The sequence below is a fragment of the Theobroma cacao genome, chromosome 9 (assembly GCF_053813885.1).
Source record: "Theobroma cacao isolate CCN51 chromosome 9, ASM5381388v1, whole genome shotgun sequence".
In the NCBI taxonomy this organism is placed as follows: domain Eukaryota; kingdom Viridiplantae; phylum Streptophyta; class Magnoliopsida; order Malvales; family Malvaceae; genus Theobroma; species Theobroma cacao.
Genome location: NC_142647.1, coordinates 5,108,274 through 5,134,320, shown reverse-complemented (window position 1 = coordinate 5,134,320; position 26,047 = coordinate 5,108,274). Strand labels below are relative to the sequence as shown.

General features: G+C 37.1%; 4 protein-coding genes and 1 long non-coding RNA gene across 6 annotated transcripts; 4 read left to right on the top strand and 1 right to left on the bottom strand.

Annotated features, from left to right (window-relative positions):
• Positions 1 to 3,630: 3,630 nt before the first annotated feature.
• Positions 3,631 to 6,833, top strand: LOC18588485 (DUF1005 family protein (DUF1005)). Its single transcript, XM_007012921.3, has 2 exons — positions 3,631 to 4,580; positions 5,704 to 6,833. Exons 1-2 carry the CDS (start codon positions 3,991 to 3,993, stop codon positions 6,362 to 6,364), a joined length of 1,251 nt encoding a protein of 416 aa, XP_007012983.1. The 5' UTR covers positions 3,631 to 3,990; the 3' UTR covers positions 6,365 to 6,833.
• Positions 6,834 to 7,544: 711 nt separating this feature from the next.
• LOC18588484 (uncharacterized) lies at positions 7,545 to 9,504 on the top strand. Of its 2 annotated transcripts, XR_016028284.1 has the most exons (5): positions 7,545 to 7,784; positions 7,897 to 8,007; positions 8,097 to 8,382; positions 8,593 to 8,658; positions 8,793 to 9,504. It is a non-coding gene; the product is annotated as an uncharacterized LOC18588484 (long non-coding RNA). The 2 variants fall into 2 exon arrangements; XR_016028283.1 differs by having other exon boundaries at positions 7,547 to 7,784; positions 8,593 to 9,504.
• A 2,657-nt stretch (positions 9,505 to 12,161) lies between these two features.
• Positions 12,162 to 14,575, top strand: LOC18588482 (HAD superfamily, subfamily IIIB acid phosphatase). The gene is made up of 3 exons (XM_007012916.3): positions 12,162 to 12,681; positions 13,895 to 14,104; positions 14,234 to 14,575. Exons 1-3 carry the CDS (start codon positions 12,293 to 12,295, stop codon positions 14,409 to 14,411), a joined length of 777 nt encoding a protein of 258 aa, XP_007012978.3. The 5' UTR covers positions 12,162 to 12,292; the 3' UTR covers positions 14,412 to 14,575.
• Positions 14,576 to 14,969: 394 nt separating this feature from the next.
• LOC18588481 (Leucine-rich repeat (LRR) family protein) lies at positions 14,970 to 16,428 on the bottom strand. Its single transcript, XM_007012915.3, has one exon. It carries the CDS (start codon positions 16,300 to 16,302, stop codon positions 15,064 to 15,066), a length of 1,239 nt encoding a protein of 412 aa, XP_007012977.3. The 5' UTR covers positions 16,303 to 16,428; the 3' UTR covers positions 14,970 to 15,063.
• Positions 16,429 to 20,093: 3,665 nt separating this feature from the next.
• LOC18588480 (Phosphotyrosine protein phosphatases superfamily protein) lies at positions 20,094 to 22,883 on the top strand. The gene is made up of 7 exons (XM_007012914.3): positions 20,094 to 20,230; positions 20,636 to 20,862; positions 21,029 to 21,151; positions 21,392 to 21,485; positions 21,576 to 21,658; positions 21,799 to 21,888; positions 22,305 to 22,883. Exons 1-7 carry the CDS (start codon positions 20,227 to 20,229, stop codon positions 22,563 to 22,565), a joined length of 882 nt encoding a protein of 293 aa, XP_007012976.3. The 5' UTR covers positions 20,094 to 20,226; the 3' UTR covers positions 22,566 to 22,883.
• Positions 22,884 to 26,047: the final 3,164 nt, after the last annotated feature.

Genomic DNA, 26,047 nt, shown 5'->3' with positions numbered 1-26,047 from the left:
GATCGAATAGAATGCCCAAAACATAGACTGGGAGAGAGTCCCAGTTCTATCAAACAACTTTCGGTTCCTACGGCACGTGAGCAACACTTCCAGATTCTCTGTTTTCTCTCTCCAATCTCCCTATGGGGTCCGGTCAGGGCAGCTTGGTTGACAGGAAAGTAAAAAAAACATAATACAAGGGGACGAAAATACGAAGGGATTGTATTGTCCAGGTGCGAAGCTTGGTAACGTTAAAAAAACATTGATGTTACATGTAATGTTTGATATCTTCCTCAATACATATATGTTTTAATGAGCAGACGACAATATTTTCACTCTGAAAGGATCTTTGGCTCTCGTTTTATAACGGGCAGCTAACAATGAAGAGTGACATAGGCTTCAAGTCTGTAGGAATGAAGGTGACCATGGCTGTGCGTAGAGATGAATGGGGGGTTTGTAAATGGTACAATGGGTTTTAATCTTTTTCAATTTATCAAAGAATTTAGTTCGTTTTCCTACTTTATAGTAGTCAATTTTTATAGTTTGACACTTTGATAAGATGGACTATATTCCTTAAACAGACTGAGAACAAATCATCAAGCATACTTGTGCACAATGATGATAACATGAAAAGGGAACTGACAGAAATTTCTATATATTAGAGATATAGTTGTATTTTTCTCTAAAAGAGGCAGCAGAAAGCAGTAGAAAAAACAGTGAAAGCAACCACATAGCTGGGCAACTGGGCCATAATAATCCTTCATTAATTCTCCTCCCCGTAAGTTATGAAAAGATTGCCTAATGTTATCATGCCAGCAATATTCCACGAACTCCAATAGATAGCCAATCTTATCGTGCCACGTCACTTTGCCACGCATGCATGACACCCTCGTGACCTGGCCATGTTCCGGCATGGCCCATTGAGCAGTTGACGTGGCCCTCCTGGTTCTCTCGAGTCTCAAACCCCTTTAGCCAACCTGAACAGCTCTCTTCAATGGAGGGTACCACGTCTTTGAAGATCCTCCTGATAGAATTCAACTTGTAGTGACACGTTTGCTTGGAGGGGTTGTTTTAGTTTTTTTTTTTTTTTTAATAAATAACATTATTTTTAAAAAAATTTCACACTTAATTTTTAACTGTAAATTTGATTTCGACCTACCCTCTCCATATTAATTTGTATAGGAAAGGTCTTGTGGTCTACAGGGGCTTGGCCAGCTCGCTTGACACTGAGGATGAACTGGAATAATGAGAACGTCAATGGACCATGCATGAAAGATACTTGGTAGCGTAGCAACGAAACAAAGATCATGCAGTGAATAGAGTTCCAGAAAACAATGGGGATGCTACGCATACACGCTTGCCTCCCACGCCCTCATGGAAGAATTAGTTGAGTCGCTCTCGGACTTTGAAGAGGAAAAAAGAAAAAAGTGAAGGGATAAGGTTTGAAAAAGAAGCAAAAAAAGAAAGGTGAAATAATGAAAATTTTGACATGGTAACAATCATGTTGGGATTAGCAAAAGATTGGGCTCCATGAAAGGTGGGGATAAAGGGTCAAAGTGAAGGTTGCATCGATCCAAGACTTTAGGTCATTTTATCTTTTGGTCTTTTGGTCTTTTTAAGGTTAAAACTTCATTAAAAAAAAAAAAAAGAGTATATTTCCACAAACAAAATCATTAAAAAAGTTCATACCAATAATAATGTATAGCTTAGGCTATATATACAACTCTGGGTGGATTATGCTATTGAGTGTAAGCTCTCTCTCTCTCTCTTAATGCTGAAAAAAAAAAGTTAATAATAGGTCATCAAGTAAAAGACAATTAATTTGTAAACGTATTTATAATATTGACATAGTTTAACTACCAAACATATACTAATAAAATAAATCATGAAAATATTTTTTGAAGTGTCACATTTAATTAACTTTTAAAATTATTTTTTTTGAATTGAATGGTGTCGTTTGGACTTGAATAGAAGATCTTCAATTTTTTGAAAATCGCTTTATGTAATGTATAAAATTCATTCCATTAGTAACAATATTAGTAAAACATTAGACAATTTTGATTAGTGAAAAATTTTGGCAAATATTATGAACATGTTGTGAATTAACTCACACGTCACAAGGAGGTCAAAAAAAATTATTTTGGGTCCTTTTGCCTACGCATTAACCTTTCCTTAATTAACGTGAATTTGTTTTTCTTTTGTCTAGGTTTGGTGGATCAACAACTAAAAAAATTTAACAATATGACTAACCAAAGGCATATGAATCCAATCTTTTGACTTTTTTAAATACTTGCAATTTATTAGTTGTCACTCCATTGCCATTAAGCTGTTTTTGTCATTTTTATTTATTACTTAGGAGTACGATTTTTAATACCTTATCCTTTAAACAACCGAAAGAAAAGAAAAGCGAACTAGGAAAAGGACAAAACAAAGTTGGAAACCTGACGTCTGGTGTCGGAGTTGCAGCTGTTGCAAAACCAACAATGAAGGAAAAATAAACAATGGAATTCTGTTAGCGCCGTCAAATTAGCCGTCCGAAAACGGCGAGTTTGGAAATCAGGTGGCGCCAGCGAATGCCACGTCAACGATCTTGAAGCTGCTGATATTTAGGGAACTTGGAATAGAGGGAAAATTTCTCTTGGCCAATCAAACTCCAGCTGGGCTTCCATTTTTGACAACGTGGTGACAGCCTTAACCCAGCTGTTAATGGCCCCACATTTGGGCCCCTGCGTTTCGCGCCGAGACAAATCTACCCCATTCTATTTTCTCGTCAATTTATCATCTCCTTTTCTTTTCTTTTCTTTTTCATTTTTTAGTTTTTAAATATATTACTTTTTTTTGTTTTGGAAAATACCTTTTTTTTTGGTTAACTCCAAATTTTATGTGATTAGCTAACTTGTGGATAATTGTGTAGCAATTTATTTTCAAAATTCGTATAAAAATTTGTAATAATTAAATGTAGTCAAACATTAAAAAAGTATAATTCATTTTTTAACCAATTTTTTACTGTAATTGTTTTATTCAAAGATTGTGTGTATGCATTATTATGAATTATAATAACTCTAACATTTCTTCATTATATCATAATTTTTTTGTATATGAATTAAAGGTTTCATAAGAGATGAATCTTCAAATTAAATTTATCTCTTATCAGCCAACCACTCAACAATAATTCTCTCAAATGCATTCACTTGTAAATTATGTACATACTATATTAATTATTCTAAATTTAAATATTTCGTGAGACTTTAATTCATTGTTTTTTTATAAAATAATAAAAATCGTGTAATATAAAATTTTATAATCAACATTTTCGTCAAAACAAATTTACATCACAAATGAAGCAATGAAAGGGGGCACAATTAGAATAGCATTTGATTAGAAATATAAGGGAAATAATATTAAAATTTGAATCTTCTTGACAATCTATATTATCATGTGTAAATTGAAAACAATTTGAAAATCCAAATATGGAAACATACAGCATTTGGAATTAAATATACAGCAACAATGACCAAATCAAGCTTCTTTTTTTCGGTTTATTACCAAATTTATTCAGTTTCTTTTGCCCACTACCAAATTAGGATTTTGAGCTTATCATGGCCAACAATGATTATATAAACAGCAATGGGCTTGATAAATCCTCAGGACTGCAAGAACAACAGTCAAGTTCCTCAAAACTCCTCGAGAAAATCAGCCAAATTCCTTTTCCCATTCATTTTCCCGCGAGATCAAAAACCAAAGCAGACCGACCCATCGGCCGAAACCCACCAAACTACTAGTACTATAACAGATGAAAGAAAAAAGAATGAAGTCCCTAAAGAGACAGGGAAAGTGAAACGTTAAACCAGGTTTGCTATTAGAGACTGTCTCAAGTTTTAAGTCCAACCGAAAACGTAGATGTTTCCGAAGCTCTTCACTGTCTACGACGTTCATTTCGAGTTTCTTTCGTTCTTTTAAAAAAAACCACCCAAAAGCCTCTCGAAACAGCGGCTACAGGCAAATTGTGCGATGGATCCATGCCCATTTGTGCGTTTGATCGTCGAGTCTTTGGCTCTGAAACTCCCACAGGCCACCAAACCAGCCGGTTCCGGCGTTTACCCAACAGCGACGCCGTGTTTTTGCAAGCTCAGAATCAAAAACTTCCCGTCTCAAACAGCTTTGTTACCTCTCAGCAACAGCTCCGGTGACTCACCGCCTGAGTCCTCCACATCTGCCGCTGGTTTCCACCTCGACGCTCTAACGCTCCGGCGTCTCTCTGGCAAGCCCGTGACGCTACGTATCGAAGTCTACACTGGGCGCATGGGCCGCACGTGCGGCGTCAGCTGTGGGAAGTTGGTGGGTCGGGTTCAGGTTAGTGTGGACTTGGGGGTGTCACAAACCAGGCCTTCGGTGTTCCAAAATGGGTGGATGAAACTCGGTAAGGAGCCGGACAAGCCAACCGCTAAGCTTCACTTAACGGTCAGGGCTGAACCTGATCCTCGGTTCGTTTTCCAATTCGGTGGCGAACCGGAATGTAGCCCTGTCGTGTTTCAAATTCAAGGTAACATTAGACAACCCGTTTTCAGTTGCAAGTTCAGCGCCGATCGCTCAAGATCTCGGTAAGTTCCTTATGTCCTTTTTCACATTCAATGTTGTGCATTTTAGTGAGTTATTGGATGCTGTGCTAAAATGCGCGTCTAGTGGGGTCTTGGATTTGGGTCTCTGTAATGTTCCTTAAGGGGAAATTGTAGTCTGTCCCATTAATTCTAGGAGTATGGGTACTTTCCTGGATTTAGCCATGTGGTATTATGTCCATTTTCCGTCAGCTGGTAATTGGAGTAGTAATTAAAGTAACATGCCCAAGATGTCCAATACCACTTGTTTGCCACCTTATTTGTCTTTCTTGTTTTTTGTGTTGGTTTCTTGAAGGAGTTGAACTTCAAAATTGAGAGATCAGAGGAACAAGTTTTTGCGTCTGTTGCCAACTTGATGATGGCATTGTCCATTTTTATAATTCTGGCATTAATCGAAACTTCAATGTATGGGGTTTTATGAAAAGAAAAAGATCTACAGATTGGTTGATCTATAGTGTCTAAACATGGTAGTTGCTCAAGTAAATGCTTTTAAACAGAATCTGGTCAGGACTTCATTAGATATGGAAAAATCACAGCCTAAAGGAGCATGATTTCTGGTTATTGATGGAACCAGTTGGAGTTTTCTTGACCTTGCTCTAAAAATATTAGAAGTTCTTCATGATTTACATATGATTAAGGGCTGAATATATACGTTTTATCTCTTCCCTCCTCTTGAGCTATTATTCAGAGCACTGCTGTTTAACATTTTTTTTCTTTGTCCCAGTTTTCTGGACAATTTACAGGTTTAGCTATAAGTTTAGTTATCAAAATCCACAAGAAGAACCCTGCCTCCAGCAGCCTTGGCTGACCGTGAACTCCAATTTCATTAGAAAATGATCTCTTTAAGAATAAAATCTCTTGTTACTGATACTTAGAAAATAAAATAGAGGACACCTCTTAGTCGCGTACTTAGTTTTGGTCAAACAGACAATTTCCTTTCCGTATCTCCCTAACTGTCAAACACAGCCATGTAATTCCCTGCGATGTGCATAAACATTTGATGGCTGTTTTTTCGTTACTCCAATTTGATAGATTCATGCTAGTTTAATTGATCTTCATTTTCCACGGTATTAATAGATTGTTTTTGCCTCCCTGTCATTATGTGCAGATCACTCCCACCAGATTTTACCAACAAGAATAGAGGATGGATGAGAACATTGTCAGGAGAAAGGGAGAGGCAAGGAAGAGAGCGGAAGGGATGGATGATAATGATATATGATCTATCTGGCTCTCCTGTTGCAGCTGCCTCCGTGATCACTCCATTTGTACCCTCCCCCGGCTCAGACCGTGTTTCTAGATCAAACCCTGGTGCATGGCTAATACTCCGACCTCATGGCTTCTCTGTCAGCAGCTGGAAACCATGGGGTCGTCTAGAGGCATGGCGAGAACGGGGTCCTATTGATGGCTTAGGCTACAAGTTTGAGCTGGTCACGGAGAATGGCCCCACTAATGGTATCCCCATTGCTGAATCTACAATGAGTGTCAAAAAGGGTGGCCAGTTTTGTATCGATAAGAGAGTATCAAGAGATTCTGCATTGAGTTTAAGGTCACCTGTTAAAGGATTTGTGATGGGTTCGACTGTTGAAGCTGAAGGAAAGGTTAGCAAGCCAGTGGTACAAGTAGGGATGCAGCATGTAACATGCATGGCTGATGCCGCACTGTTTATTGCACTTTCAGCTGCCATTGATCTTAGCATGGATGCTTGCCGACTTTTCTCACGTAAACTCAGGAAGGAGCTTTGCCATGATGAACAGGATTCCTCTTCTTAAACCTTATTAAAATCCTAATTGACTGCTGCCGTGATAACCAGTTAGTTTCTAGCTTTTCGCCAGTAAAGCACTGATGGTTTGAGCAGAGAGCTGGACAGAATGCAATCTTTCTTCTCCTCATTTTTCCAACCTTATTTAGTTTTACCCCCACATCTTTCTCAAAACTTTTCTGTTTGGAGGTGTGGCTGCTGATCTGGTTTTGGGAGGCTCTTTTCGGTTGACAACACCCTATTTATAATTCACAAAGTTTTTGATCGTTTCGATTCTGCTTTTAGTTTGCGTTTTGTCAACACAATATACAGGGAACATTTCTTTTGTTGTTGGGTTCATACCTTACAGACTGAAATTGTATAGACAAAAATTCAATTGTTTCATTGTTTGTTCATAGTTACTTTTTCATTAATTTTGAACTCTGTCAACAGCTTTATCTTCGTAACTAATGAATTCGCTTGGCTGATTCAAGTTTCAATCTACTTAATCCTTGCACTCTTAAGCCTCTGCCATCATTCTATTTTTCATAAGATAATTTGCTAAGTTTGCCCACCAAATTCCTGTCCTGGTACTCGGTTAGATTTAATCGGATGACCAACTAAATTAGATGAGCTAAGTGACAACGTTCAACAGCTACCTTCCTTTCAACATATGTCCTCCTCCATTAAAATCTAAATAACATGGACTTCCTCTATATATCCACACTCCCATCGCTATCCTGGCGTTTGACAAGCTCCAACCCGCTGCTAATAGGCAAGTTTCCAGCAAACATCGAAGCTGTATCATGACAATTCATCAAGAATTAGGTCCTTTAGTTGCTTGAATCTCACGTCACTGTTCAAGCCGGGGTGGCCCGATGGCTACAGGGAGCTGTTAAGTTGCCTAATTTGTTTAGCTGGTTTGGGCATTATCTTTTAAAAAAATCTGAATGGGCCTGTGCCTGGCCATTTTTGGTTGTTTATGGAGACAGGAGAAAAGTCGTGCCAAACAGCCCATTCCTTGCATTAATAATGGATTCATTTCTCAAACCGAGATCAACCGTCAAGTTATTTTTCTAGTAAACTTGTTTATTTAATTATTCGTGAAGCATTTGCACTATTATTATTAATATAATGAATTCATGTATGTACATGCCTTTCTGTAGTCTGACACTTGACTTAGTCTTTTGGTATTTTTGGAGGGGTATTTTGGACTGTTCACATCTTTCTTTTTCCTCTTCGCCCTTTGGCGCTGCTGCGTTTTTGCCGCTATTCGGCTACTTTTTCTCATCAATGGAAAATTCTCAACGATCTCATACTTTCCCGCTCGAAGACCGCCGAGCCGATGCCCTCGGCAACCTCAAATCCCTCCCCGACGAACTCATCTGCACCATCTTAGATTACGTCACTCCTCGAGACATTGCTCGTCTCGCTTGCGTCATCAGCTTTTGGTTTTTTGCTCTCTTTTTATTCTTTACTTTTCCAATTCCGATATTGTCAATTTTGAATATACTCTCTTTTGTTCAAATTTTCTTAATTCCTTTTTTGGTTTGAATTTGTTAGTGTTATGTATATATTCTGCAACGAAGAGCAGCTTTGGATGAGTCTTTGCCTCAAGAAAGTCAACGATCCACTTCAATACAAGGTCTCCTGGAAAAAGACAGCATTGCATTTGTAAGCTCCACTTAACTAAAAATAGTTTTCTGTTTTTTTTTTGTTTGTTTTCGATTTAGCATTTCTCTTCTAATTCTGTGTTTTTTTAGGTAATGATGCAGGGAGAATTTGCCGAATGAATATGTAGAATATTGCAGAAAACCATTGCAGTTCGGGTATTCCGTTTGTGATGGACTTTTTTCGGGTTTTACTATGATGGGAGGCTTATCTTCGGTTGTGCCGCCTAGGTTCTGGCTAAAAAAAAATTTGTGCAGTTGGGGTATTGAATCAAAACACGGAGGTTTCATCGCAACCGATTCTGTTTGAGCATGGATGATGCATTGAGAAATGTTTATCCAGAGATGCAAGTGGCTTGACTGAGATGCTTTGATGCAGGCAATATTATGGTTTCTTTTGCTTAATATTTTTTTGCTGATTATTTTTTTATGTTTCCTATCATTCAATTTTTTATATAACTTGAACATTTTAATGATGATAAATGTTATCAAGTCTCAGTTGTTTTATGCATTGTTGATTGGAACTACCTATCAAAGCTAAATGTGTTGGATTGACTTTTAACAGTTGCATGTACTGTTACGTTTGTAGAGTTGTCATGGACTGTAGGCGAAGTTGTGAAGTAAAGTTTATTTCATTTAGCTGGCGTTTGTGAAGGTAAGTTTAATTCGCTTGAAATCAGCCAGCTTATGATTATTGCTTTTTAGGATTTCCTTGCGATTTGGATGTTATACAATGTCATTGCTTATGAATGTAAAGGCCTTTTTCCTTTTTTTTCTTTGAATTCCTAGACAGATGGGTGGAAGAGCAGATGGATATTATCAATTGAAAAAGGAAGCGACGGAAAAAGTCTTCAACTTTAATTTAGTAGTTTAATTATTTGCTTATGTGATTATTACTTATTAGTTGATTGAATTGTGAAGATTTAGCTTAGTTAATGTTAAAGATTGATTAATTTTGGTTGGAAAATATTTCGCAGATAAAGTTGTTGAGAAATTGGAAAGAGATTGATATAAAGCAAATGCGCCATGGCATTGCCACTCAAATTCGGGTATATCCTTCCTTTTTTTGTTTATTAAATATTATCTAGTGAAGTGCATATACGTTTTTTATTTGGTTCTGAATCAGCTTCATAGGTAGAATTTTGCAAAGTAGCTAGGTGGATGATGTCAACTTTACATCAGATTTAGGTTGAACGATGGGACCAAATTTTTGTACAAAGGGTTTCGAGGTTGAGTGAAAAATTAGTTTGACCAAATTGTTCGATCTGAGGATTTAATTTTCATTTAAAAGTATCAGTTACAACACCATGGATGAGGGCAAAGTATTTGTCATTATCTGATGATATGCTTATAAAACTTTGGGACTGGGAGAAGGTTTGGTGTGTACTTTTTCTCTATAGTTCTTACTTCATTTGGTGTAATCATGCTAAATTTGTATTGGCTCTGTTTGAAATTCCTACATTTGGAACCTTGGCTCCCCGACCCAAAGTTTGCTTTGAAATTTGTGTCAAAATAATCGATGCTGCTATTGTCGAAGCAGAGGGTGATATTGAAACACAAGTACGTTTCCTGCTTCAGGAAAGGCGCATTAATGTAATTCTGATTCCTTCACCTATTCTTTTGGACTCATATTCGATGGGCTAACCTATGATTTGCTATGAGCCTTGCTAGAGAGGAGTTAAGAAAGTATTAACAATCCTGCAATATAGTTGTGTAGGACTGTTGTACGTTTAAATAATGGTTCTAACTATCCTGTTTCTTTCTTCCCATTGGCATCGGGTACATGATAACAAAGAGGAATTGAAAGCAAAATTTAAAAAGTGGATTTGTGACAAATCTGATGTTTAGAATTCCAGTAATCATGAAGAAGACGAGGTTTGAATATATTTGATATTGTCTATTCATTAAGTAATTTTTTTTTATTTTTTCAATTTTTCTATCTTGTCACCCTTCTTTATTTGAGTGGAATTGGATTAAATGTATGGGAAAAAGGTGGTCTTCTTAATGCAGATCTTAGTTTAGCAGTAGCTTTTTTGCACATTTGGTGTCTTAGTGTTTGAAGGATGATTTGGAGTTCAAAATTTCTATTGAGAATAGAGACGGTTCAATAAGTTCAAAAACTTAAAAGTGAAATATTCAAATGAGATTTTTTTTATTAAAATTAAAAAAATTATTAAAATTTTATTCTTCTAGCTTTTTGATATGCAAACTTTTTAATTAAACTTTTATAATCAAGTTTTTCTAATATTTTTTTTCAATTGATAATATAGTCAATTCATTTAATCTTTCTTAACTCTTAAATAAGATTTTATTAATTTTAGTTTTGAAAAACTTTTTTTTCCTAAAACAACATTTATTGAAATTGTTAACGTTATTTTAAAAATAATATATGCATTTATAAAAGATTCGAGTTTTTTTATATGAATTGTTTTTCAATGCTATTCTAGAATTAATAGTATTTTAGAAATAAGAAAGTGATAGAAAATTGATATTTATTTAGCACATAATTAGAAAAGTGAAAAAATAAATAATTTTATTAATTATTTTTTACTTATCTATATTTTAAATTTTTATATATTTTAAATATAATTAATTATATTATAAAATTATAAATCCTCTTTAAATTTGAGGTTTTTTCAAATTGAGGATCTAAAACCCTTGCTTGGGTGGCTTCACCCAAGGGCCGGCTCTAATCCATAATATATTAAGTTTAGATCTTATCATTTTATGATAATGAAAACAAAGCGGTAACAGTTTGTTGGATGCTATATCAGATCTTTGCTCAAGGAACATAAGAAAAAAGAGAAAGAGTAAGGCAGGTGTGTAAAGCAGGCAGTCAGGCCCTTACTGCAAGCTAAAAGAAGTTGAAGGAACTCTTTAATAGTTCTCTCTACTACTTTTTATGAAGGCTGTAAGCTGCTAAGATTTCTGCAGAAATTTTGAAAATACCTAAACTTCAAATTGAATAGGGTCCTTAGGGGAACCATGTGCCTCTTGAACTCGAACCGTGTAGCTTTTGAACTCCCATGCCTTGCTAATGCATGGACAATACCTTTGTCTTGTTTTTCAAACATCATGCTCATTGATGTATATAAATAATTTTTTTACATTTTGTAACAAATGTTATTTGTAGATACGTGAAATATTTAATCGCTAGGATTATTGTTTTTTTTTAAATAATATTTTGCTTTTTGATGAAAGTAGAATAATTTTTGTACATATTATGATAGTTTTTGTGCATTTATTGACAAATTGTATAAAGGTCAAATATTAACCAGTAAAATTATACCAATATCAACATTCACAATTTTTACCATTGATTCAAAATTTTCAACCTCAATTGTTTATAAAATTTTGTAAACTCGTTAGATAGCGCGGGCATTTCTCTATTTATAAACAAAAATGAAGCACCAAACCAGTCTGCTTTTTGGCTTCAAAGTGATGAAACATAAGAGTACAAAAGACGACTTGTAAGCTGTAGCTTTCAAGGGCAAATGAGGATTGCAAACAACGAACACGCTATGTTTACAAATAAAATTAAAGTAGTCCTGATTATTTTTTTAATATTTAATTAATTAAATATTTTTAAAATAAAAATATAATAAAATAATCATCATCAACACAAATAAGAAATAGAAATACGTTTAAACATTAGTAGTTTAATATATGAATACTGTATAGTTTTTATATATTGATAGATCACCATATTTTGAATGAAATAAAAAATTGATATTAAAACCTAATGCATACTTTTATCTCATTAATGAAGAGTCAAAATTTGGTGACTTGTTAATGAGTCAAATATTAGATTTACATTGTTAACAAATTGAATTTTCACTCATGTTTTTATCTATATTTAAATCCGAAATTTATTTCTCTAACATAACATGATATCCCACTCCCTTGGTATTTGAGCTGCTTGATTGATATTATGCTATATACTAGTAGTGTTATAAATAGAATTGTTATTGCTATGCATCGAATGTGTTCAAGTTTATTTGACTAATTATGCTTATAAATAAAAAAAATACATGGTTAATATTTAAGGAGCTTTTCAATATATATATAAGTAAGGAATAAAAAGAGAAAATGGATGGTTGAAAATAGAGTGCTGCCAAACGGCGTCGTTAGCATCGACATTTTTTATTTAACAATACTAATGAACTTTAAAGCAACCAGGCGATTTTCACCCTTTTCCCAGCCACTCCACAGGCGAGAGGGAGGGAGAGAGGAAAAAAGCAGGAAAAAAAAAAAAAAACCTCTCCACCAAATATAAAAGCCATCTTCCGATGGCTTCTCATCCTCTCAGCCTCTCATTCCTCCTCCTCTCCTTTCTCATCTCCTCCGTCTCCTCATCTTCTCAACCCATCATCCAGCTGCCAACAACAACCGACCAGAAATCCAACGTTGACGACGACCTTTACTGTGCCAGCTGGCATTTATCCGTCGAGACCAACAACGCCGGAAGCTGGAAACAAATCCCCATCCGTTGCGAGTCCTTCGTCCAAGACTACATGACTGGTCCACGCTACATGTCGGACTCCGAGATCGTCGCTAACTACTCCCTCGCTTACGCCTCCTCCGTCGAGATCGGACGCGACGGGAAGGACGCCTGGGTCTTCGATATCGATGAGACTTTGTTGACGAATTTACCCTATTACCAGGCCCATGGATTCGGGTAATTACGTGAACTCTGTTATTTTTTACTTTAATCAAAATTATTGGATGGATGTGCTTTGTCTTTGCTTTAGGTAAGATCAAGGTAGTTAGTGAAAAACAGAGATCACGTGGTGTAAAGTTATTTGTGTCGGGGAAGGGTAGGTAAGGCTTGTGCGTCCACCATAATAAGGAAACCAATAGAAGAAATGCACGTGGAAGTGATAATGTTAAATAATGATGGAGTCCTATTAGATGCGTGAGAGCCCACTGCACTTGATCTGCTCTCTGTGTTTTTTTCTGGAAGATGCACTTGATGTGAATCATGTGCTCATTAAAATATTAACAATATACTGCTAAGTAATTAGTATAAAGATACTTGATGTTACCCTATGAGCTCACATTGATACTTATATACTTTGGCCATTGGAATCCAGTGCGGGACTCCCCATGCAAAATTCTTCTACTTTTGATCAGGAAGGTAAGTGGAAGATGATTCAGGCGTATTATAGTACTAAACTCTCCTCTTGTTAATGGTTGTTTAGGCCCCTAGGCTTCCACAGCTTGGAGTTGAAGCGTCAAACCTTTTGTTGTGTGTGAACTAAACCATCATTAGTACTATTCACCAAGAAAAAATAAAACAAACCATCATTACAAAAATCTTAGGTAATGCTTAAACATTGAACCATCGTGGAAAAATGACAATCTGGGATCTCCCTGAAAAAGAAAAAGGTCCAGGGGCAGTTTAAGTGGTAAAAAGTAGAAGTACTAGTTGAATTTTGCTACCTGGCATAGAGAGTTAAACTCAGTATGTAGAGCCTTTTATAGTTCATTCTGAGTCAAGCTACTTATCTACTGTCGACAGTTATTAGGTTGGGTGGTTTTGAACATGCTTTCATATGACTTGCTTGTGTTCTTCCATGGGAAGGAGAACGTGAATGTACTATCACACTAGTTTCGAGCTTTGTTTGCTTGCTGTTGGTCTTGGTATGGCTTTTGCGATGGTCAGTATATGGCACTGAAACTGTTACTTCTTGGGGGAAGCGAGAAGAGAAAAGGGCTTGGAGTTGTTAATGGCTTATATGGCCTTCGATTGTGCAAATTTTGAGTAGGGTAAATCATGTTTATTGTGTATTCTAAAATAGAGGAATTGTTAAATCTGTTTACTTTGACTTAAATTTATATGCTTGTGTTCATTGATTGAAATTACTAAGGCTATCCTGTTATGGACGTAGATCAGAACCTTTTGATGAGAATTCTTGGGATGTGTGGGTGGACTTGGCCGAGGCGCCAGCTATACCAGCGAGTTTGAAATTGTATAATGAGCTTAAGCAGATGGGATTCAAAATATTTGTGCTTACTGGGCGGAGTGAGAATCAGAGGAATGCCACGGGCAAGAATCTTCTGTTTGCAGGGTACACCGACTGGGAAAGGCTTATCTTGAGGTATATTCAGCTTTCAGGCGTTTCCTGTATTCCTGATTTGGTTTTTATGAAAACCTATTTAACTAGTTTTTAAATAAGATTACTTGTTAAACTTAAGAATGGCTGATGGAATTTTGGTTTATGGTACAGAGGACCTTCAGACGACGGAACACTAGCAACTGTATATAAATCTGAGAAGAGATCAGATCTGGTAAATGAAGGTTACAGGATTCATGGGAGCTCGGGAGATCAGTGGAGTGACTTGCTGGGTTTTGCAGTGGCAAAACGTTCCTTTAAACTGCCAAATCCCATGTATTACATTTCCTAAACAATATAAAGCAATTGTGTCATATGTTGTTGTAATTCTTTACTCCCAGTTATGTGGACCTCGGAGATTCTTGGGTGGGTTCTCACAAGTATAAGCAGGCTTTGCTGATGCCTGGCCTTACTGGGTTTGAATTGGAAAATAACATTGGCGATTGGAGTTCTTAATCAGGCCATTAAAATAAAGTTAGAAAGAATTAATTACTTATCGTTATAATTATAAATGAGACCATGGATATTTTAGCATTCTAAAATGTCTTAGCAAGACTATAAGGCCATCGGGCAGGGAATTTGGACCTTGAGATTCCGAGGACTGAGGAGCTGGCAGAAAGGAGCTAATTGCACAGAAAATAACAATATGGCGCTAAGGGATACAGAAAATAACAATATGTCCTTTTAATCGGATTTTCTTTTGGCCAGCCAAGATACGATAAGTAGTATCCCTACCTGAATATTTTATTATACCCTTCATAAATCCCTTTCACAAATACCTGGGCATTTCTTATCCATTTAAAAACAGAGTATTATGAAAAAGATGTAACTGGATCCATGAAGCAAAGAATTTGGAAGCTCTAAATCGTAAATTGCTATTAATGAATGGGGCAACCATCACCAACCTGTTATACAATGCCAGTAACTTCCTTCATAACGAGATATCATGGGGATGATGAGGTTAGATTAACCTCCAAGTTCCCAAGCAATCCCGCACAAACTAGAGGCTGTGCAGAAGGAATTCTCAGACAACTCAACCCACCTCCAGGGATCACAGAGCACTCTGGTTGTGGTCTCTGCATGTTTCTCCCAGGAATGCAATTAAGTGAGAAGTCAAAACCCGCATTCCTAAAGAACAACTTGGAACATTCCTGGCTAAACCCAGAGAAGAAATTGTAGGCAACAGTTAAATTCATAAGGCTCCTTAGAGAACAAACCACGTCAGGCAGTTCCCCAGATAGCTTATTGTGAGCCAAATTGAGAACCTCAATGTCATTCAGGCAAGATATCGTGTCAGGCAAATGACCCATGAGTGAATTGTGGCTCACATCAAAGACTTGCATCTCCGAGAAGAGCCCAACTCCTTCTGGAATGCAACCCGTTAACTGGTTATTAAGAAGCAAAATCTCCTTCAATTTCGAACTCATGAAGCCAAAACTAGCTGGGATGTTTCCATTGAATTTGTTATTAGCCAAATTTATCACCGAAGCTGGAGAATTACCCAGATTTTGCGGAAGTTCTCCCTCAAACTGGTTGTTGTTAAGGAAGATTGCATCAAGTCTCTTGTTGAATAGATCTTCAGGGACGGGTCCTGCGAAGCTGTTGAACCTAAGGTCCAAATAAACGAGATTTGGAATGTATAGAGTAACTGTAGGGAAAGGACCTGAGAAATGGTTGTTACTAAGGTCTAACTCTTGAAGTGATAAAAGGTCTTTGAAAGTGTCGGGAACTGTTCCTGAAAACCTGTTGCTGTTGAGGTGGAGGATTGAAACATCTGTAAGAGCAGAGAGTTCCCTGACTAGAGTTCCCAGCAGATTTGCATGGTTGAGATCTATGCCTGCAACAAATTGTCCAGAAGCTGAATCCATTGCACCTTGAGGATCTGCACAGAAGACCCCTTTATAAGAACACACATCTGAGCCAACCCAAGTCTTCAAAATCCCCAATGGGTCATCGGTGATTGCAGATTTCCATGCTTGGAGAGCAGTGTAAGCAGTGCTCAGCTTAGACACTGAAGGCCCAGATGGAGTTGGGCTGTTGATTCCTCCACCAATCCAAACGCCTCCACCACCAACGCCTCCACCATTTCCAATATTAATGCCAACACCACCACCCACAGTGATGGCCGCTTCTGTTGAAATTATCTGCCAGAGGATAAAAGCCAGGAGCCAGCTCTTTCCCATCTTTCTATGTTGAAGACACCAAGATGCTTACTATGATGGATTAGTTTGCTTGTAACGTTGTGCAAATGAGGCTGCTACATTGATGAGGGGACATGGTGGGGTTGATTGCTCTTCAATGCTTTCTTACTTTTATTTTTATTTTTCTTTTTTATGTATGGTTACAGTTTTGGGCTTTTGTTATTGTACGAGCAAACTTTTTCTGTGCAAGTATTGACCTGAGACAGATGCTGCAAAAAGGGGTGGCTATGGGCTGTGGCTGAGCTATGATGAGTTGCTTAGCAACAACCAAAAGTTCGGAATAATTGAACCTGTCAAATATATTAACGCATGGCTATGGTTCTTAAATAAGAATATACTATGAAGCTGAGGAAAAGCTTGACCTTGGTCCCTAAACGAATTCATTAGAAAGACATGTATTATATATATAATAACCCAAAAAGTGCTTCATTTCAAAAGAGCGTACTAGCATGAGTTACTCTCAAATGGTACTCTTGGTGGACGATATTTGCATTTCATTGGGTACACTAACTGGTAGGTAAGTAAGATAAAATGTTAATAGAGGTTAAATAAAGGGTCGTTGTCTACCACTAGAATAGAACAATGTCAGGTGGCAATGCATGGGAATGGTGGGACTAGAATTTAGGGGTGGTTGATTTTTCATACTTGGGCCAAAACTAGGATTATAGAAAGGATATTAAGTGAAGCTTACGAAATAGATTTTGCAGGACTAAAGAAGTGAAAGAGGATTTTGGATGTGATTAGAAGTTGCCAAACAACAGCAGACAGTGGCATAGATTTGGTATAAAGATTCTCAATTCAACCTCCAGCCATCAAACTTCACTCCCTCTTCCTATTATTTTTTTCCTTAACGATGTGTTCCGAATATAACCTTTCATGCAAAGCAAACTAAATGAGGAAACGACCCCTGCGTAACTCTGTTTACCAACTTAAAAACAAGTCAAAATGATGCTAACATAGGCCTAATTAAATTATGAACCTGGCTTCTGTTGAAATACTTCAGAATATAGACAGCTCTATCGAAAAAGCAGATATAACTAACTTACGAAATCAAAATATCTTTAACTTGTCAGCCAATCCTGTTGGCAATTGAATCTCTAAACCTACAAATTTTTGCTCATCATTTATGAGGAACACACCCGACAGAGGTCACCTTCTCTCTTTTACGCCTTGACGAGTGACGACTAGGTCACCACAAATCTTTTTAGGTTTCAGCTAAGGCCTTTCCAGTACAACACACGCGATGTTTCTGTAAGTGGGTTAACATGCAATGTTCCTTCGCTGTCTGACGGGTGGGAGTGTGGTGCATAGCTCATCATACATTGGAAAAAAAATGGAGAATTCCATGTGAATGTGAAAGAATAAAGCAAAACGCATGCAACTTTAATTTGATTTCCATAGTGGATGGCAGCTATCTTCCATGGCCAGTCGTTCGCGGCATTCACAGAACAAAAAAGGAGTAGATAGACCAAGCAAAAAAAGGGAACCATGGATTCCCCTTTCAACTGCTAAGTATTTTGCATGTTAAAGATTAGCCACAGGAAGTTTCAACTCCGTTTACATTCCTTTTACGGCATGGTTAAGCTGCTACTTCCCACTAGACGAGAAGTGGATGAAGATTTAGTTTTATACTGATACGTCAATTAATAATAATCATATGAAGAAAAGGAAATTAAACAAAACTATTAATGGCCAAGCTCGGAATGGTTGGAATAGATTAGAAAGAAAACCCTCCACACCTCCACCCCCACAGCCACCAAAGAGAGAGAAGGCCTAGACATCGGTTAGGTTGTAGCCACCATATCCCTGAAAAGCAGAAGGCAGTGCGTAGTTGCAAGCTTTAAATTCTTTAACAATAACACGAGTAGGTGCATACCAACAATCCATTGCCAATGCAGTGTTTCCTTTCTTTACATTTTACACCTTATCTCAACACTTCTTTCGCTTTTTATTAAGGATAACCCAAATTTCTGGTTTCTTGATTGTTAAATTTGGTATCATCTATTTGAATGAAGTGGTAAAGTCCGACATTGTTTTTTCTTGCCAGATCATTTGACTTTGTATCCTTGATGTTCACTGTTATGACGTGTAATTAACGTTCATTTTGCTGATACACATGCATGTTTCCCCTTCTTTCTCTTCGAGGGATTGCTCTTGAATAATGTAGCATAGGCCAACTTTGGTCCATAATGGACTGAATTTGTAGCAAAACCGAAGGGTAATTTTCATTAGCAGTGAGTACTTACTTACTGACTGCGTTTATTCCAGAAACAATGGATTTTTGGATTTGTCTTTTCCGTGTCCACCCTTTATCAGTTATCTCACCCGTGACAAATACAATCCAAAGGTTTCCTTGTCTTATAGCAATCAACCGGTTTAAAGCATCCATGTGTTACGTAAAATCAACACCAACTGGTTTAAACAGCTTTCAACAACTTTCATTTGATTGTGACAATCAATAACTATTGTGTTTTTGTTCTTGAATGTGATGTCCAAGAATCTGCCTGTATAGAAAATCGGACTTGGAAGTTTCACAACGCATGTCTCGTCTCAAATGAATTGACCCCTTTTTTTTCACTAAGCTCCCAATAACTCTCCAACACATCAATATTCTGACAAAACTCATAGCTGAATTCTCTTCATTTTTCTGCTAAAACAGTTGGGCACCTTATTCTGGGTAATTAACATCTTGCTCACTCATCTGTCATGCATTTAAGATTTGGACTCTCCAAAAGAGATTCAGCATGCAGTATGCATATCAATGGAGTTATGGAGACGGGTCAAATTTAATAGTTGAAATTAACCAGATAGTGGAAGGCAGCCCAATCCAGAGGGATGGTTATTGCTTATTGGTTAGTTGGTTGGTTGATGTTAAATTCAATAATTAAAAAACAGGAAAAAAGCTGGGATGCTGCAGGCTCAGTTGGATCCTGGTCTGCCAATGTTCAGAGTGCTAAGCATTAAGATCCAACCAAATTAATACTCATTAATTGGTGGACTTGAATTGTGGCACATGGCTCAATTTCATGTCTGCCTCAATATAAGGTGGATCGTTTAGGAGGCCACTGCTACTTCTATAGGGCTATGAATGAGGAATAATTACAAGAAACAGGAAATTGTTTTACGTTTCTGTTGTTTCAGCTAAAAACAAGGCTAATCTCTTTTGTTCTTTAGGCTTTTTATGGATATCAATATTATGACTTCTGTAACGAATTTTTCCTTCAGGAGCTGCGGACGGGAAGAAGACTGGATCATTTCACTAGAATCGCATGCGCTTATCAGTTTTGATCCATGAATCGAAACAGACCCGAATTGGTCAAATGGGCCACTCCCTACCAGAAATGGACTCCTTCCTATGGCTTGGGCCTTTGGGTGTTTTTCTTTTGCTTTGTTTTTTTCTTCCTTTCCTTGAGAACATTGGAACAAGATTTGACCATCTATGCCATGATATTCTTGAGATGGTGTGGTAGATGGTAAGTACTCTACTTCAGTAGATTAGCAAGAACAGTGAAGGAGCAATTTGGCAAGCAGACCATCGGCTCTTCCAATCATAAAGTCAGCAGTTGGGCTAGGTTAGAAGACAAGTAAGAGAAAGCGACTCTTTCAACTAAAATACCTGCACCTAACCAATCCAATGCTGTTGGTCCAAAACGTGCCTCACCCACAATTATTACTTGTCTATTGTCATGGAGACAGACCAACCTAATCTAAAGAAGGTTTCCTGTCCTCCATTCATCACCCATACTCTTAAAATAAGCTTCTAGTGTGGAAAATAAGTACTACTACCATATAAAGCAAAAAAACCACACCCTGAATTTCATCGATTGAATTCTTAAAGATTGTCTTTACTTAATTAATAAGCATTTCTTAATCAACAAGAAATGATCCTTAAGAAAATAGTATTGGATGGGTAAGTCAAGCTTCTACTTCTACCGATACGTGTATTAATATCTACACATATATGTTTCGGGTAATAGTGTAAATTAAACCAATTCCAAGGGCCTTGTAATTTTTATTATATAATAATAATTCGTTCCTATCTGTATTTCATGGCTGTTAGTCGAAATTAAGTACAGTAATTATAATTGGATTTTTTTTTCTTGTTCACAAATCTAATCTTTTTTATTATTCGCATCAAAGTGAAACCCACGCTCTCTTCGTACCTTGTCAAATTCCCTTATAAATACCTTTTGATTTCTTTTTTCATCGTCTGAATTCCATGCAATTATCTCCCCATTCCTCAAAACTAATTTTCGTTTCGTAAAATTTAATCAATTTCGGGTTTTTACTTTTATTTGTTTTTTTAAAAATTCAGTTCTGGGATTTGGTGAGATGAAGATCGAGGAGTTGGACGACGTGGAGAATGATCGGGAAATAGACGGTGTTTACGGTGTGAAGCAGCTTCAGATAGTTAGAGTCGACGATGCGAAGAGAGCTTTAGTCGGAGCGGGTGCTCGGATCCTTTTTTACCCGACCCTTTTGTACAATGTCTTCCGCAACAAAATCCAATCTGAATTCAGATGGTGGGACGAAGTTGACCAGGTTTTTCTTTTTATCTTATCCTTAATTTCCCTTTTTTTTACTCATTTTCTTATAATATTTGATCCCAGTTCAGTGATTCTCACTTTGATGATCGATTAAAACCTGTGACTTTCTTTGCTCTCTCTGTTTTTGTTGATGATGGGTGTTCTTTTTTTTTATCTTCCAGTTTCTTTTGTTGGGGGCGGTTCCGTTTCCCAAGGATGTTCGGCGGTTGAAGCAGTTGGGCGTTGGTGGGGTCATCACTCTCAACGAGCCTTTTGAAACTCTGGTTCCCACTTCCTTATATCATGTAAGCTTTTCTCTGTTGAATTGAAAAAAACAAGAGTTTCCAAGTTGAGTTATTTACCTTAATTTTTTGATCATATATCTAGAGTAATCATGGAGATTGAAAATGGAAAAGAATTTCTAGAACTTATTTTTTTATTTGAGGTGAATGGGTATCTCAAATTAGCTTATTTTTCGTTTTCTGAAATGTTGTGTCTTGCTAGATATTGATGTTTACTTTTCATTGCTTTGTGGTTTTGTGCAGGCTTATGGAATTGATCACTTAGTAATTCCGACGAGAGATTATTTATTTGCTCCTTCAATTTCAGAAATCAGCAGAGCTGTGGACTTCATTCATAGTGAGTAGATGATTCTTTCACCTCTCTCTGTTAGTCCCTGTGGCCTATTGGCCGTCTCCCAATTTCTTCTCTTTTCGTTTTTGGCTACAGAGAATGCATCTTGTGGTAGAACTACCTATGTACATTGTAAAGCTGGACGAGGAAGGAGTACCACCATCGTGCTTTGCTATTTGGTATATTTCTTTCTACTGCATAGTGCTTTGTTGACAACTGTTGGATAGTAACCTTTGAGGCTAGGTCCTGATTTGATTTTAAATTCTCTTTGGGGCATTTTGATTTGTCTGTGTGATTGAATTTGTTTTGAGTTCTGCAGGTGGAGCATAAGCAGATGACACCTGCAGGTGCCCTTGAATATGTTCGATCCAGAAGGCCTCGAGTTTTACTGGCCCCCACACAATGGAAGGTAAGTTTTATGGTGTTATTATGTGCAGAGCATGTTTATCCCACCTATCCCTCCCCTCCACATGAAGGAGGGAAATCACGTTGATGACAATAAAGATGGTAGTAAAAGCACTGAGATTTTTACTTCTTTCTTTTTTTTGAATTTTTTTATTTTCTCTATGGCTCTGTTATTGGTCAATTTTAGACTTTGCATGAATTGCACTTTTCTCTTATTGCAAAAGATAAAAATCTCTATCTCCAATTGCATTTACTTTTTGCTCAGAAAAAGAACGAGATTTTACCAGCATTTTTAAAAGCCTGAGAGTAGTTATATGTATCCATACAGCATTTTTACCCAATTTCTTCTAGCCACGAGCATGAGTGGTGAACTGTCTCTTCCCCCTTGTTTAGTCCTTGCTTGTCAATGGTTATACGCAGGCAGTTCAGGAATATAGCAGGCATCGACAACCAGCTACTATACACTCTCCTTCAGTGGATGCAGTTATGATTACAAAAGCAGATCTTGAAGGCTATCATAGTACTTTTGATGATATTACTGGTAAGGAGCTTGTTGTTGTGCCCAGATTGGTGAGAGCCAGGCCCATGATAGCTAGATTGTCGTGCCTTTTTGCATCATTGAAAGTTTCTGGTGTTTCTGGACCCGTGACTGGGAGGCTGCCTGAGGCACGTGCTTGCTGAGTGCGCTACTCCTTCAAAACATTTTGTGGTTGTTGCTTGTACAGAAAAGCAAATAAATATCGATTGTTGGTGTCTGATAAATATCAGTTCCAGTAAGTGTGTACCACAAAACAGAAGGTAAATATAAAGCAAAGAAAGCTAGAAGAGTTCTTCAGTGATATGTATAACACGGTATCTATCAATTATACAATCAACTCTGCTTTTCTATATATCCATATGTAAATCGTGCGACAGATTTCATTTTTGGAGTGATTTGTGGAAAAAGCATATGCTTTGCATGATTTGTGCGCGTGGACTAAGAAATGAAGGAGTCTAGCAGTTTCCAGTGTCCTAGTTAGTCTGGTGAGAAGCATGCTCCCCTGTTTTTAGGTGGTGCCCATTGCTTTGTTGTTTAGCTGACGTTGTTCAATGAAAGCAACTCTTCATTTAGCAGTCTGGTTTCTAGCCTGTAGTTCCTAACAGGTCTGGGGTGGGGTGAGCAATGTTGCATTATACAGTATCTTGCGAGTTGCCTAGCCTTATCTCTTTTTGATGTGATGACTGATGACCGATAGTATAATGGTCTTAACAAATTGCTGAAGCCTCTAGCCTGAAGCGTTTGGCGTATCCACCTATTTCCTGTTTTATAGATGGCTATGGGGCAAGGCCACACATCAATACAATCTGATGACCATTATTTCAAGCATCAGTCCTTGCCTACTAGTGATAAAGAGAAAATCAACTTGAAAGATTGACCTTTGCAGTATCTACCAATTTCCGGTTTTATATGATCCGGAACTTGTTCAAAGGGGATTGCACATTGAACAAGTGAAAAGAGAGAGAAACATGGGAAGGAAGGAAACTTCATGATGCTCATGCGATGGGAGTATGGTTCTTAGCTACTTAGGATAAGTCGGTTTGTCACATTATCTTTATTGAGCCGTTCCCTAACAAGAAGAATGTGCAACCCGCTATACGGTTAGAAAGGACCCAAACAAGTCTTTATTAAAGGAAGCTACTCGCAGCTACACTACAGAATTGGCAATTCTTCGCTGGCAACCATTCGCCACAAAATGGTACCAGCTGCTTCCCCTGTTTCTGCTGATTATTGCTTACAAAACCCATCTTCCTGTTCCTTTTCCAAAAGCCGGTTCATTATGAGCAAAGGAGTCTGAGATGTTTTCCTGTATGTACTGCACTTTTTCAAAGACTTACTTGGTGCAAAAACAGGATACAAAGTCATTTTGATACTGCTTGAAATTAATGGATTCCTGTTCATGTGTGCATACATTTTCAATGGAGAAATAACCGATGCTGGCAGATTTAATAAGTGTATCTATCACAATCTTATCTAACCTATCTTCATCCCACAATATTATAATTCGGAGCTTAATTTGTTTTCTTCATCCAAGGAACGTGAAGTTTTAACTGTCTTCCCAAAAACCTCATTCGTGGGTATATCATTTTCATATTATTGTTCGAAGAAAAAGGATTTGTATACTTTCAGAAAGAAAATGGCTCAGTTGCCATCCCAATTGTTCCTTTCACCTTTTGTTGCGTCAATCACTTTTCTTTTTATAAATCTGCTAAGCTGTGTAGGCAGTAGCATCAGTTACTTGTTACATCACTGATTATAGTACGTTAGCCTTTGTTTTGGACCATTATTTAATTGTTGGATTATCTGCAACAGGAAACTAGCTATAGTTGGGCCCTGTCTTTGATTATATTATTCAACCATGTATGACATGCTCACCAAACTTTCCTAACTACAACCAATTTAACAGGGAAGAGCCGCCATCTCCCATGGAGTAGTTTTGTACAGCCAAATGGACCATGTCAGAGTACAAAAACAAAAGGTACAAAAAAGGAAGGATACTTTAGTGTGAACTTCGCTCTCTTCAAGCAAACAGAGAGATTCACCATCAGAAAACTAACGAACAGATCACTAATTCTCCAGCACCTCTAAATTCCCATCCAAGCAAGTGATCAAAATCAGATAAAGTTTTCAAAAGAAGCAATGATTATTACGTTTCAGTACTGTGTTTATCTTTAATGGTCAAAATGTACATGGATGAGAATTCAGTGCCTAAGTGACGGTGAAAATGAATGAATCACTCTCCAATGTATTGCCTAAGAAGGACATAAATTGTCTCAAAAATAAGCTTCTAAGCTGACAGTGAGAAGGGAAGGAGGGAGGGAGGGGTGGGTTACTATCTAAAAGGCACGCAGCTGTAGCCGGGCCTTGTGTTGGAGAATCCAAAAAAGGTAGGCATTTCATGTTGTGATATTCCTTATTGCACTACACAATTCCTCCTGCAAGTTCTTTATGGGACCAAATCTCTGCAAACCCAGAAACACTAACACTGCTAATACTTCTTTTCAAAGCACCCAAAATCTTCCATAAAGCGAAAGAATTGAATATCACCTTTTTAGGTTGAACAAGACATGTCATTCCTTTTATTTTCATTGCATGTGGAAAGAGACATTTCCTCTTCCCACTCTATTAATTATATCACCCCACCATCTACTAGGATTTCCTTCTTTTTTGTTTATTTTAGCTATATTTTATTACTAACCTCAGACATCTCTACACCACAGTATTTGGATTCTCCCAACCCTTCATCCCTTTTAATTTTTGCATTCATATATTATTTTATTTCATCAGTATTTGATTAGCAAAGTTGTATATGGTCAATGTGGGTGCGAGTGTATATCTATGGAGTATAACTTTTGCCTGTTACATTAATGAGCTAAACGTTTTTCAGGGGTATATTTAGATGCCGGTGCAAATTTGATATTTTTCATCAGTGAATCTCTCTGATATATATATATATATATATACACACACTGATAAATGGGGTACTGGGTAGCATATATAAAATGCAGTAAGATGCATCGATGTTTGAGAATAATACCATATATACTATAGTACATAGATAAATGTCAAGTATAGTATATAAATGACAAGATAAAAGAATTTTTTCCAATTAGTTATGAGAACGGTCATTTCAAGCTTAAAGGTTATTCTTGTCTGCTCATTCCCTTGTTCCATGCTTTATTCCTTTCAGAAACTACGATGAAGTTGCCTCGCCCCCATCTTGCGTTTAGCTTTATTTCATGCACGTCCCATGAAGGGAAAAGATAACATGCACGTTACTCTTTCTCTCTCTCTCTCTCTCTCTTTGTCTGTCTGTCTTTGTAAGGATAGATAAGCTCATCTATCATCTAAGGTCTATATAATAGTAAAGAATACAGCAGAAAAAAGCCCGAATCTGAGGGAATAGATATAAAAGCATTAAAGAAGTTTCCCAAGCAACAAAAAACAAAGAGAGACTGACTTTAAAATGTGATTACTATAGATAGATTCCAAGATTCCAATAAGAAAAAGATTTTAACAAAGCCCACATTCTCTTCTCTCCTCCTTTTGAAATCCAAAGAACCAAACAAAACCCCTTTATTAAGAGTATGACAACCACTTACAGGGAAATAAAAAATCATGAAGC

What these genes read in the sequence shown, in the direction of transcription:
- LOC18588485 (XM_007012921.3), top strand. Translation starts at nt 3,991, where the DNA reads ATGGATCCATGCCCATTTGTGCGTTTGATCGTCGAGTCTTTGGCTCTG. An exon ending in GCCGATCGCTCAAGATCTCG is followed by an intron (nt 4,581 to 5,703) that starts GTAAGTTCCTTA and finishes CATTATGTGCAG; the next exon opens with ATCACTCCCACCAGATTTTA.
- LOC18588481 (XM_007012915.3), bottom strand. Translation starts at nt 16,302, where the DNA reads ATGGGAAAGAGCTGGCTCCTGGCTTTTATCCTCTGGCAGATAATTTCA.
- LOC18588482 (XM_007012916.3), top strand. Translation starts at nt 12,293, where the DNA reads ATGGCTTCTCATCCTCTCAGCCTCTCATTCCTCCTCCTCTCCTTTCTC. An exon ending in TACCAGGCCCATGGATTCGG is followed by an intron (nt 12,682 to 13,894) that starts GTAATTACGTGA and finishes TTATGGACGTAG; the next exon opens with ATCAGAACCTTTTGATGAGA. An exon ending in TGGGAAAGGCTTATCTTGAG is followed by an intron (nt 14,105 to 14,233) that starts GTATATTCAGCT and finishes TTTATGGTACAG; the next exon opens with AGGACCTTCAGACGACGGAA.
- LOC18588480 (XM_007012914.3), top strand. An exon ending in TTCCCACTTCCTTATATCAT is followed by an intron (nt 21,152 to 21,391) that starts GTAAGCTTTTCT and finishes GGTTTTGTGCAG; the next exon opens with GCTTATGGAATTGATCACTT. An exon ending in CCATCGTGCTTTGCTATTTG is followed by an intron (nt 21,659 to 21,798) that starts GTATATTTCTTT and finishes TGAGTTCTGCAG; the next exon opens with GTGGAGCATAAGCAGATGAC.